Source organism: Somniosus microcephalus, chromosome 11 (genome assembly GCF_052327205.1).
Source record: "Somniosus microcephalus isolate GS21.2 chromosome 11, FLI_Smic_1.0, whole genome shotgun sequence".
Classification (NCBI taxonomy): domain Eukaryota; kingdom Metazoa; phylum Chordata; class Chondrichthyes; order Squaliformes; family Somniosidae; genus Somniosus; species Somniosus microcephalus.
This window is the reverse complement of record NC_140997.1, coordinates 210,510,391-210,524,246: the sequence shown is the minus strand read 5'-3', so window position 1 is coordinate 210,524,246 and position 13,856 is coordinate 210,510,391. Positions and strand designations below refer to the sequence as shown.

General features: G+C 46.0%; 1 protein-coding gene across 2 annotated transcripts in view; it reads right to left on the bottom strand.

Moving 5' to 3' along the window:
* The window catches only part of cenpp (centromere protein P), a 333,753-nt gene that overhangs the window by 305,338 nt on the left and 14,559 nt on the right, over positions 1-13,856 (bottom strand). For both annotated transcript variants that reach the window (XM_086001820.1, XM_086001819.1), the window contains 2 exons: positions 10,303-10,432; positions 4,990-5,153 (listed from right to left, as the gene is read on the bottom strand). In XM_086001820.1, the coding sequence (XP_085857946.1) occupies positions 4,990-5,153; positions 10,303-10,424 (286 nt within the window). In that variant the 5' untranslated portion in view covers positions 10,425-10,432. The remainder of the gene's footprint in view (positions 1-4,989; positions 5,154-10,302; positions 10,433-13,856) is intronic.

Below are 13,856 nucleotides of genomic sequence, written 5' to 3'. Positions count from 1 at the left end.
GCAACTGTACCCATGCTTTTTTCATGTGTAAGTTGTAATGACTTGACCTCACTGAAAGCATTAATGAAAGCGGCGAATTATACTGCGCACGCGCTGCCTGTGCAGTCGCACGCGTTCTGCCTCTGAACCTCTTCGTTCAGAGGACAGGAAATGCCGGTTTTCCCCACATGCACTGTGCATGCTGAAAACCGGCATTTCATCCGGCCAGATGCGTAAGTACCCCGACCGTACTCGCGCATTTGGAAGGGAATTACTGGGCCAACATTTTACATGTCAATAAAATGAAAAATTTAACAATTGCACGACTTGCCCCCTCGCATCTGCGACTGAGGGTCCAAGGAGGTGCATCGCGCAAGAGGTCATCATCGTACGTATCCTCACACTGTTCCCTTTGGGGAACTGTATGAAGTGGTGGAAGGATTTATGGCCGTGATTAACGCTCATTCCGTGACCGTAACCATCTTTGAACCAGCCATTAGGGTGGTTAGTCCTATGGCGGGAGGGTTTTACGGGCTCCCACAACCCATCTGAGGGGGGGGGGGCCACCAACACCCACGGACGCAAGTATCCCGCTGGATGTCCACCCAGAATTTAAAGTTGGAGCTCCGACTCCACTTGCCGGGACTGTCTGGAGTGGGGTTCAAAACCCTACTCCTTCTGGCCCAGCGGCGGGGATGCTTACTGCTACGCAAAAGGCCCACTCTGCACAAAAGGTGACACCCATACGTTTCCTGCGCCTTTTCCCTCCCCGTGACTGGAGCCCTATGCTGCCATTTCACGTTGCTAATCGGATTGGGCCTTTGTCATAGCGGTAGGATCCCCGCCGCTGGGCCAGATCAGGGTAGGGTTTCGAACCCCGCTCCAGACAGTCCCGGCAAGTGGAGTCGGAGCTCCGGCTCTAAATTCTGGGTTGACATCCAGTGGGATATTTGCGTCCGTGGGTGTGGGTGGCCCCCCCTCCTTGTATAGCTTGTGGGAGCCCGTAAAACCCTCCCGCCATAGGACTAACCGCCCTAATGGCTGGTTCAAAGATGGTTATGGTCACGGAATGAGCGTTAATCATGGCCATAAATCCTTCCACCACTTCATACAGTTCCCCAAAGGGAACAGTGTGAAGACACGTATGACGACGACATTGCTAAATAAATAAATGGAATTTAAAAAATTCTTTTAGGGCTTTTAAAAGTCTTTAAATTGCTTTAATTCTCTTTAAAACTACTTCAGATTACTCAAAATAATGTAAACATTTTAAAAAGTTTATAAAAGTTACCAAAATCTTCAAAAAACTTCCAAAAACCTATTTAAACTGCTGCTTTGCATGTAAAAATGCTTAGCAGCTTGACAGAAACATTGGGGGCGTGTCCAGTGAAACTGAGACCTCAAGGGGCGTGTCTCACTTGCACTGCACGCTCCTGGCTTCGCGCTGGCTGCACTCCTGGGCGGCGTGACGTCATACGCTGCCCAGGATTCTTCTTTTTCAAACACCAAGTCCAGGCGTCCCTGGAGCTGATCGGCAGTAGCGCGGGGTAAGTGCATATACGGGGCTTGCACGCGCGGCAAGCCCCGTTCACCAATTTCTGGCCCAATATAACGTAGTACTAACAGAAAATGCTGCAATCTGTACATTGTTTCTATACTCAGTAGCATTAAACAAGTGTATAATAACTTGTCCGTGTTCAATAAATAAAAGTTAATGCATTCATTGGAATAAAAGACACTGGAGAGATTTTCAATAATTCAAAAGTCCTTATTTTATTCTACCTTGTTATTTCCACTTATTGTCTTTGTAAATTCTAACAGTTCTTAAATAGACATTCATCCTTGAGCAGCATGACAAAATTTGAATTTGACTTTATTTAATTTCTAATTGAAGAAACAGGTGTCTTTCATCCTCAATCAGGTTGGCTAGCTGATTAAAATTGCTATTGGCCACATCAATGTAGATAGCAGAAGTTTTCTGAAATCTGAACAAGCTTAGTGTCTGCCCATTATTAATTTCTGGCTATACCTTAGCTACAGATCAGTTCTCTGGAAATATAATAAGTTTAGATTTTCGCAAACACAAATGCAATTTTCTACTGACAACCTCATATAATAATCTATATAATGAAACATCTTACAACTGTGCACACTTCCTGTCAACTTTTTCCAATATAAAATCCTATGTCCACATTTATAATGAAATTACCTACAGGAAACTTTGGTTTATCCGGAGGTTAACTGTCCGGAATGCTCGATCCACCGGCAAAATTCAGGAGTCGGTTCAGTAAGTTTTTTTTCTTTTCGTTGCTTTTTTTTCACCAGTCAGGCTCTGCAAGGTCTAGCTAAAGCTGTTGCTTAGCTACAGAGATGCTTGCAAGCTACGGCCGACTGTTTAGAAGCTGTTGGGGTTTGTTGCTAGATTAGCGCTGGTTTGTCCGGCAGTTTTGATGGGACGGCAACAGCTCGGTCCCGTCGGTGCCGGATATCACAAAGTTTCCTGTATATAAGCTTGTCACACTGCAATTACACCCACCCACCAGTGGTGCAGCTGCAGTGCCTCCACGAGTGGGGGTGTATTTACAGCCTCCACAAGTTCACACAGGCAATGTGTATTATAAATGTGAGTAGAGGAATTTAGAAAGGAAATGTAAAAAGGACAGAATTTATGACTTGAAAATGGGGACTGAATTACATTTGCGCACCTTGGTGTAATTATCCCCTGCCCTCAAAACCCCCTTCACCTGAAGACTACACTTGGTCTTAACTCTCCATGTGTAATACCACAGGAGATCAACTTGTATATTTCATATATACAGTGCACGTAACATCAATCTCTCTCCACAGATGCTGCCTGACCTGCTGAGTATTTCCAGCATTTTCTGTATTTATTTCAGATTTCCAGCATCTGCAGTATTTTGCTTTTGTTTACATCTATTGTAATATTGGATTCTAATATTATCATATACAAAACATGTCTTTAAAAGAATTAATGGGTTATAATACAGGTAGTTCTCTTCAGCTCCATATCATCATTTAGTCTGGAAAGAGGTCAGACCAAGTACTCCATTCCATGTACAGGTACTCTGTGTGGGTTACAATATTGGCCTGGATTTTGTGGTGGTAATGATGGCAAACTGTCAGCGTTCACTGTCATTACCCCTCTAAAACTGACCTTAACTTCAGGATTTAGCGCATGGGCAGATAAACGCGGAAATCCTAAAGTTGCGGTCAGTCATTCACTGCGCCGCTACAGGCTGCACTGTGGAACTCCCCATAGCCAGCAATCATTGAAATAAGTTGAACTGACGAAAACTTAAACTTTTCCAATCTAATTGTGCTGTTAACATAGAAACATAGAAGATAGGAGCAGGAGTAGGCCATTCAGCCCCTCGAGCCTGCTCCGCCATTCAATGCGATCATGGCTGATCATCCAAACACCCCATTAAAAGTTAAACCTTGTTGGGATATGTGAAACTGGGGTTTTAAGGACGTATTGACTGCTGAACAACCGTTCTAGCTCTGAAAAACAAATTTTATATTTGTGGAATGTCAAATTTCAACATTATGATAGAAAACGGCTAGATTTTTTAAATAATTTTTGTTTTAATTTTAAGTTTGTTTATGATATTTCAACTTCTACCTTAACCCCATGTGTATGTCCTTTGCCTCCCTGTAAAATTTTTAAAAAGTGAATTGAATCAGTGCTTTTTATTTCCTGGTGTGCTGTCTGAGAGAATTCTTCAATGTGATTGGCTGCTTAGACAGCTTGATGATGTCACTGTTGCACCGTGCTGGGGACACACTTTTGACAGCGCTACAATCAATTTAATGTCAAGAAACCTAAAGTTTTCACCAGAGAGATTGCAAGATCTTTGTGGACAGCTTTCTTCGTGGTCGGTGGCGATCGGCGTCACTTCGCCGCTGATCGCAAATTCCGGACCATTATATTAGGTTATAATTCAGAGTAGAAACACTATGCCGATGCCAAAAGTGGCATACAAGGTCAAAAATGGGTCGTATCCAAGACTTTTTTTATATTTGCAGAAGTTTGCTCGATGGCTCACAGACACCTGTTGTATTCATTTCCAGCACTGGGGGATTTAAGCATGGTTCTGAAATCCCAATCAGATCAGAGTCCCCAGTTATCACAACAGCTCCTCAGGTTCAGTCATCTTCTTGTGAATCCTAACATTCATATATATGCACCTTAACACGTTATCTATCCTTCATTGCATTTCTTTTTTTTATCCCTTCCTCCATCTTACCAATTCAAATCCTTCGCCCACTACCCTATTTAGCCTCTTTGCAAAGACATTGGCACCAATCCCAGTTGTGGTGAAGTCATCTGATCAGCTTCCCTCACCCAGAATTATAAATTTAAACCCTCCCTTCTACACCATTTCTACTGTCTTGCGTTAATGTTTCTAATCCAACTGGTCTAATGCACAGCACCAGGAGTTGTCCTGAGATTGTTATCAAATTTCAATGTAAAGCCCAACTCCTCAAATGCCCTCTTCAAGACCTCCTTCCTAATCTGTTCCAGTTCACTGATTCAACATGAGCCATAACATCTGAATATTTTTCCTCCTTTTCCAATAGCTTGTCTAGCTGCTCAGTTATGTCCCCTAGGCTGGCAACACAACATTTGTGACCTCCAGTTGCAGCTACAAAGCTGACTACCCTCCTGATTCCTGCTTTGCTGACTCACGTGTTCGCATGGATAATGGGACTCTTTTCCGCTCATAGGTAATCTCTTGTTCCATGGTGATGATGTTGCTCATAGTTCTCCTCCCCTATGTCTCTGTCATTGTCTCATCATAGTTGTCAAGAATTGTATACCTATTGGATAAATCCAGGCTTGCAGAATTTTCCTGTACTGGACCTCCCATCTCCTTTTCCTCTATAGGTAAAAAGGTCAACCACTTCCTCCACTCTGCTTCGCAAACCTCTTACAACTGTGGGGTAATCACCTTCTGGAATGTGGAAATTAAGTATTCACAAACTTACCGTTCCCTACTCTTGTCATGGTGCATTTACTAAAGCCAATGCCAGTTAACTGGGTTAGCAAGGCAATCTGAGATTCCGCCTGTTCAAGCTGTGCTTCCAGATCAGTATGCGAGCATTTCCATGATTCAGGATTTTGCACACGGAACTTTTCTCTTTGCACGTCACTAAACAAAAAAATGAAAAAGAAATAAAATACATGATGGTAAATAGTACAATTTGAAAACTTCATAACCGAACTTTAACATTGAAGTGCATGTACACAGCAATTTGACAGTACTATGGGTGAAGTGGTTCAACTACATTCATCCTTGTGAACCGTGTGGGCTTAACTGAAATCATGAAATACTTTTGGACATCAGCAAACCTTGATCAGTGCACTGAATTACAGTGCACACTGCATTGAAAAGAGTGGGGGGTTATAGAGGATAGTGCGGGTGGAGGAAGGTTTAGAGAGGAGACAGCGGGAGGGGGTAAGAGAGGAGAGGGCTGGGGGGGGTAGGGAGGAGAGGGCTGGGGGGTAGGGAGGAGAGGGCTGGGGGGGTAGGGAGGAGAGGGCTGGGGGGGGTAGGGAGGAGAGGGCTGGGGGGGTAAGGAGGAGAGGGCTGGGGGGGGTAGGGAGGAGAGGGCTGGGGGGTAGGGAGGAGAGGGCTGGGGGGGGTAGGGAGGAGAGGGCGGGAGGGGGGTAGGGAGGAGAGGGCGGGAGGGGGGTAGGAGCGGAGAGGGCGGGAGAGGGGTGGGGCAGAGAGGGCTGGGGGGTAGGGAGGAGAGGGCTGGGGGGGTAGGGAGGAGGGGGCTGGGGGGTAGGGAGGAGAGGGCTGGGGGGGTAGGGAGGAGAGGGCGGGAGGGGGGTAGGGAGGAGAGGGCGGGAGGGGGGTAGGGAGGAGAGGGCGGGAGGGGGGTAGGAGCGGAGAGGGCGGGAGAGGGGTGGGGCAGAGAGGGCTGGGGGGTAGGGAGGAGAGGGCTGGGGGGGTAGGGAGGAGAGGGCTGGGGGGGTAGGGAGGAGAGGGCGGGAGGGGGGTAGGGAGGAGAGGTAGGGAGGAGAGGGCTGGGGGGGTAGGGAGGAGAGGGCTGGGGGGGTAGGGAGGAGAGGGCTGGGGGGTAGGGAGGAGCGGGCGGGAGGGGGGTAGGAGCGGAGAGGGCGGGAGGGGGGTAGGAGCGGAGAGGGCTGGGGGGGTAGGGAGGAGAGGGCTGGGGGATAGGGAGGAGAGGGCTGGGGGGGGTAGGGAGGAGAGGGCTGGGGGGGTAGGGAGGAGAGGGCTGGGGGGGTAGGGAGGAGAGGGCTGGGGGGGTAGGGAGGAGAGGGCTGGGGGGGTAGGGAGGAGCGGAGAGGGCGGGAGAGGGGTAGGGAGGAGAGGGCTGTGGGGGGTAGGGAGGAGAGGGCTGGGGGAGTAGGAGAGGAGAGGGCGGGAGGGGGGTAGGAGAGGAGAGGGCCGGAGGGGGGTAGGAGAGGAGAGGGCCGGAGGGGGCCGGAGGGGGGTAGGAGAGGAGAGGGCGGGAGGGGGGGTCGGAGCGGAGAGGGCGGGTGGGGGGGGTAAGAGCGGAGAGGGCGGGGTTCAGGAGGGGAGGGCGGGGTCGAGAGGGGAGGGCGGGAGAGAAGGGTGGGGGTTAGGGAGGGGCGGTGGGTCGGGAGAGGAGGGCGGGGTGTCGGGAGGGGAGGGCGGGAGAGAAGGGTGGGGGGGTTCGGATGGGGAGGGCGGGTTTCGGGAGGGGAGGGGGGTCGGGTGTCGAGAGCAGAAGCCACATTATGTTAGGTAATGAAACATTATGCCGACAGCATCAACTATATAGGTATAGTTCCAATGGACCATTGAGACCACTCACTGTTTTTAATATATATATTAGCTACAGAGATCACTATGCTAATAAGGAAATATTACAAATTATTCCACTTCATTCACATGCTGAACATGACATTTGAGCACGGAGAGCTTTTTCCATCTTTTCTATTCCCCTTCCTAATTTAAATTTTTGTCTCTCTAAACCATTTAACAAATATAACCATACAGCCTTCTCCCAGCGTCCCATTAACCATGGCCCGAATTTTGTGGTCAGCGGCGTAATTAAGGATTTTGCTGCCAACATCCGAACCGAATGCGCACTTATCTGCTGTTAGGGCCCAAACGAAAAGTTGTTGTCAGACGCTGCAGAGTTGAGCACAGCGCAACGGCCCACGGGTCCCAAGAGCGCACCGTGTGCGGAAGCGTACCTGGGATCATGTGGGCCAGTGCGCCAAGCAGGAAGCAAAAGCATCATGTTATTTGGAAAAATGAAATTGATGTTTTATCAGAACGATAATTCTTTGCAGTAGTTTAATGGCACTCAGGAGAAGCCGGATGAAATTCAGTTAAATTAACATCTGCTACATTCCCATTTCTTTTAAAGAAGCACAAATTGGAGACAAAATAACAACATCCACTGTAAGTTATTAGATGATTCTGTGCATGTGCCTGTCAATTAATATTTGTGCTAATATTCTACATTTTCTCCGGGTGCAGTCCCAAAAGAGACACTCAGGTTCTATGACTTTATACGTTCCTGGATGTCATCTAATTGAAAAAAAAAAGCAACCTATTACTGAATCGGAAAAGAGCATGACTACAGATATGGATTAGAGTATTTCAGATGGCAATAGTCATAGAGTCATAATGGCACAGAAGGAGGCCATTCAGCCCATCGAGTCCGTGCCGGCTCTCTGTAGAGCAATCCAGTCAGTCCCATTCCCCCGCTTTATCCCTATGGGCCTGCAAGTTTATTTCTCTCAAGTGCCTATCCAGTCCCCCCTTGAAAACATTGAGTGTCTCCGCTTCTACCACTTCCGTCGGCAGCGAATTCCAGGTCATAAAAAGTTTTATCTCTTGCCCAAATCCTTAAATCTGTGTCCCCTAGTCCTTGTACCATCAACTAATGGGAACAGCCTTTCCCCGTCTAGCCTATCCAAACCCGCCATAATCTTGTACACCTCTATCAAATTACCCCTCAACCTCCTTTGCTCTAATGAAAACAAATCCAGCTTCTCCAACCTGTCCTTGTAGCTAAGATCCTCCATCCCCGGAACCATTCTGGTAAATCTCCTCTGCACCCTCTCAAGGGCCTTCACATCCTTCCGAAAGTGTGGTGGCCAGAACTGGACGCAATACTCCAGTTGTGGTCTAACCAGCGCTTTATAAAGGTTCAGCATAACTTCTCTACTTTTGTACTCAATACCTCTATTTATGAAGCCCAAGATCCCATATGCTTTGCTAACCACTCTCTCAATATGTCCTGCCACCTCAGGGATCTATGCACATTAACTCCCAGGTCCCTCTGTCCCTGCACACGCTCTAAAACTGTGCCATTAAGTGTGTATTGCCTCTCCCTGTTCCTTCTCCCAAAATGCATCACCTCATACTTCTCTGTATTAAATTCCATCTGCCACTTGTCTGCCCATTCTGCTAGCCTTTCTATGTCCTGTTGCAGTCAATTGGTATCATCCTCACTGTTTGCCACACCCCTAAGTTTGGTGTCATCAGCAAATTTAGAAATTCTACTCTCTATTCCAATATCCAGGTCATTTATATATGTCAAAAAAAGCAGTGGCCCCAGCACTGAACCTTGGGGAACACCACTGTCTACCATCCTCCAGTCTGAAAAACAGCCATTTACCACAACTCGCTGTTTTCTGTCCTTAGGCCAATTCCTTATCCAAGCTGCCACTGACCCACCTATTCCATGAGCCTCAATTTTGTTAACCAGCCTTCTATGTGGTACTTTGTCAAATACCTTCTGAAAGTCCATGTAGACAACATCATTGCATTCCCTTCATCAATCCTCCCTGTTACTTCATCAAAAAATTCAATTAAATTAGTCAAACACGATCTGCCTTTTACAAATCTGTGTTGACTCTCCTTAATTAGCTTAAACCTCTCCAAGTGCCCGTTCATTTTTTCCTTGATTATTGTTTCTAAAACTTTACCCACCACTGATCTTAAACTGACCGGCCTGTAGTTACTAGGATTGTCCTTACACCCTTTCTTGAACAATGGTGTCACATTTGCCACTTTCCAAGCCTCAGGCACCTCCCCCGCATCTAGGGAAGATTGGAAAATTATGGCAAGCCCTTCCGCTATCTCCTCCCTCAATTCCCTTAGCAACCTGTGTTGCATGCCAACTGGACCAGGTGACTTGTCCACTCTAAACAAACCCAGCCTTTCTTGTATATCCTGTCTATAAATTTTCACCCCTTCCATTGCTTCTACCTTTTCCACATCTACCGATATTTTGTCAGCATCCACCTCCTTAGTAAACATCGATATAAGTACTCATTGAGAATTCTAGCCTTGCCCTGCGCCTCTAAGCATATATCACCTTCTTTGTCTCTAATAGGCCCCACACCACTTCTTACTACCCGCTTACTGTTTAAATGCCGGTAGAAGATTTTTATGTTAACCGCCATTCTACTCTCATATTCTCTCTTTGCCAATCTTATTTTCATCTTCACATCCTCTCTCAACTTATTGTATTTGGTCTGGTTCTCCCTTGAAGCATTCACCTGACATTCATCATACAGCCTCTTTTTTTGTTTCATCATCTTCTCTATCTCCCTCATCATCCAAGGAGCCCTTGCTTTGGTTCCCTTACCCTTCCCTCCTGTTGGAATGTACCTAGCCTGCTTGGAACATCTCCTCCTTAAAGATCACCCACTGTGTATTCAATAATAATTGCTGTTCCACTTGGGGCTATGCTTCAGAATATAAATGTTGTGCTTAACTACGTTATTCAGGTCAACCGAAATTAAGCACTTTTTTTTAGGGATCATTACTTTCACCTCAGAAGACGTGGACAACTCCTCTTGTTTACAATGGTGACAGAATTGTACTCTTAAAAATGAAAATCGTCATTGCGATGTTATCTGCATCTCAACATATGCCGCTGCAGTTATTTTTTTATTCCAATACAGTAATGCATAAACAAAAAAGCATCAGATGAATATTTTTTATTGACGGGTATCCCCTTACGCTGTGCAAACAGAACCTGCATCAGAACTTGACAGATCGCAAGCACGGGATTTAGCGCATACGGAAATCCTCAATTTGCTGTCCATTTCAAAGGTGGGTTGAGGGCGTACTCTGAGAGTATGTCGTCATACCGACCGCAAATTCTGGCCCATGGTCTTTTTGATTATATTTACATATAAATGATCTAAGTTCTACATCTCAAATTCATGAAATATACAAATTAAACTAATAAAATAAACTAAAATTAGGCTTTCTTAATGAACAGTACTTTTGATTCAAATTAAGAAATGACTTTGCAATTTGTCGTCTTGTCACTTACATGGTTTTCAGAAATTCTCCAGAATAAATTTGACTGTCTTTGGCCTGTTGCTCCAAGATTCTAATCTCTTCCTGGAGAGAATGGATCTCATCTTCATAAGTCTGATGCAGGGATTGGTCCATGAGTTTTACTGTATTAAAATGATACAAGATTATATTATTCTCGATAGTCTGAAAGGAATGTTTCTCTAAAAGTAAAATGAAACAGCAGAAGTAGCAATGGAGTAATGTATGCAGGTTTCCGCCTTGGGTCAGTGGTAGCACTCTCATAATCTAAGTCAGAAGATCATAGGTTCAAGTCTCATTCCAGAGACTTAAGTAGACACTTCAATGCAGTACTGAAGGAGTGCTGCACTGTCAGAGGCGCCATCCTACAGATAAGATTTTAAATTGAAACCTCCTACTGCCCTCTCAGGTGAGCATAAATGATCCCATGACACTATACAGAGAACAGTAGGGGAGTTCTCCGTGTCTTGGCCAATATTTATCCCTCACCCAATGTCACTAAAAGATTATCTGGTCATTTATCTCATTGGTATCTGTGGGACCTTGCTGTGCCAAAGTTGGCTGCCACTATGATACTATCCTTCAAAAGTACTTAATTGGCTGTGAAGTGCTTTGGGATATCCTGAGGTCATGAAAAGTTCTTTCTAAATGGAAGTTCTTTCTTTTATGTACTCAATCTGTCCGAGCCAAATCACACTCTCCCACTGGTACATCTTGTACAGCTCCAATCTTCACAACCTCAGTGTAATGAGAGCAAGCTCAAACATACCTGACACACAACTGGTCAATAACCAGATTTGGCTTGATCATTTCAAGCTCCACTGTGTGTCACACTCCTCTGCCAAAACTATCTACTACTTCAAGATCATTCGAGAACAAGGACAACCTTAGAGTCATCTTCTCCATGGCAAACCATCTCCTGGCCTCTCCACCACCTCCAATTTCAACTGCGGGCAGCTCAAGGATTTCTTTATCTTTGTCTCCAAAATTGCGACCATCTTGACAACTGCCCCTGCTACTTCCACTCCCTTCTCTCCACCAACCTCCCCCCTCTCCCAAACTTTCCAGCCGAGAAACTGCCATCACTTTATAGTTTCTTCCCATCTACCTTTCCTCATCTTTTCCAATAAACCTACCTGCTGATCCCTTGATCCCCTCCCCATTCTGTTTTTAACCACTCAACAACCCTTCCTGGCCCCTGTAGAAACTGACATGGCCAACAGCTCCCTTTCCTCTGGCACTGTCCCCCCACCTTCAAGATCGATGTTTTCTAGAGACACCAAAAAAAATTGCCTTGGCTCAGTAGCAGCACTCTCGCCTGAGTCAGAAGGTCGTAGGTTCAAATCCCATTCCAGAGACTCAAGCACATAGCCTAGGCTACCACTAGTGCGGTATTGAGGGAGTGCCATCTTTCAGATGAGACATTAAACCAAAGCCCTGTCGCGTGGATGTAAAAGATCCCATGACACTATTCGAAGAAGAGCAGAGGCGTTCTCCCCAGTGTCCTGGCCAATATTTATCCCTCAACCAACATCACTAACAGATTATCTGGTCTTAACTCATTGCGGTTTGCGGGACCTAGCTGTATGTAAATTGGCTGCTGCATTTCTTACATTACAACAATGACTACACTTCAAAAGTACTTAATTGGTTGTAAAGCACTTTGGGACGTGCTGAGGTCGTGAAAGTCTCTGTATAAATGTAAGTCTTTCTTTGTTTCTCTCAATCCATCCGTTGCATCTCTAACCTCCCTTTCTTCTCTTATGGTACTTGAGCGTGTCACTACCTTGCAGTTCTATGTCCTTCTCTCCCACACCCACATTTAAATTCCACCAGTCCATTGTCCATCCATCTCATAACACTGATATTGCCCAAAACCAGTAAGTCATGAATGACATCCTCTATTACTATAGTGCGTTATCTTCCCTTGTTCTCTCTGCAGCATTTGACACAATTGACCATGCCATTCTCCTACACCGCTCTTCTCCATTACCCAGCTATGTGGAACTGTCCTTCCATGGTTTCATTCATACCAGTCTGGCTGAAGCAAGCCCATCTCTAGCAATGGCTTCTCCTCCCTCCCCCTCATTATCAACTCAAAGGTTCATCCTCAACTACATCCTCTTCCCTATCTCAATGCCTCCTCTTGACAATGTCACCCGCAAGCATGGAGTCAGCTTCTATATACTGTATATGCTGATGATACCCAGCTATATTTCTCCATCACTTCTCTCAATCCCACAACCACATCCATAGTACGATAGCAAAATACTGCGGACGCTGGAAATCCAAAATAACAGAAAATGCTGGAAAAACTCAGCAGGCCAGGCAACATCCGTGGAAAGATAAAAATACAGTCAACGTTTCAGGTCGAAACTCTTCATCAGGACCGAGAGAAAACACAGGAAATGAAACAGATTAAAAGGCCAGTTTGGGGGCTGGGAAATGGGGATGAAAGAACAAAAGAGAAGTGAAGAGACATTAAGAGGTATTCAAAACGAGACAAGATGGTGATAGGACTAGTAAAGAGACAAAAGACGGCTCTAGATTAGGTGTGAAATGCGCTGGCAGAATGAGAGACAGCTGCCATGTGGGAGAGAAAAAAAGAGGGAAGGGCACAAAACAAAGGTGTGGATAAAAAAATATATAAAAATGTAATAGGGGCCGAGGTTATGATCTGAAATTGTTGAACTTGCTATCGAGTCCGGAAGGCTGTAAAGTGCCCAATCGGAAGATGAGGTGCTGTTCCTCGAGCTTACGCTGGGTTTCCGTGGAACAATGCAAGAGGTCGAGGACGTTGAGGTCTGAGTGGGAATGAGGCGGTGAATTAAAATGACAGGTGACCGGAAGCTCGGGGTCACCCTTACAGACTGAACGGAGGTGTTCCGCAAAGCGGTCACCCAATCTGCATTTGGTCTCCCCAATGTAGAGGAGACCACAACGTGAGCAGCGAATACAGTATACTAGATTGCAAGAAGTACAAGTAAACCGCTGTTTCACCTGGAAGGGGTGTTTGGGGCCCTGGACAGTGGGAAGGGGGAGGTATAAGGGCAGGTGTTGGGAGAACAAACGCAGATTGGGTGACCGCTTTGCGGAACACCTCCGTTCAGTCCGTAAGGGTGCCCCCGAGTTTCCGGTCGCCTGCCATTTTAATTCACCGCCTCATTCCCACTCAGACCTCACCGTCCTCGGGCTCTTGCATTGTTCCACGGAAACCCAGCGTAAGCTCGAGGAACAACACCTCATCTTCCGATTAGGCACTTTACAGCCTTCCGGACTCAATATCGAGTTCAACAATTTCAGACCATAACCTCGGCCCCTATCATATTTTTATATATTTTTCATCCACACCTTTGTTTTGTGCCCTTCCCCCTTTTTTTCTCTCCCACATGGCAGCTGTCTCTCTTTCTGCCAGCGCATTTCACACTTCACACCGCATCCATTTAATAAACATCTAGAGCCGTCTTTTGTCTCTTTACTTGTCCTATCAGCATCTCGTCTCGTTTTGAATACCTCTTAATGTCTCTTCACTTCTCTTTTGTTCTTTCA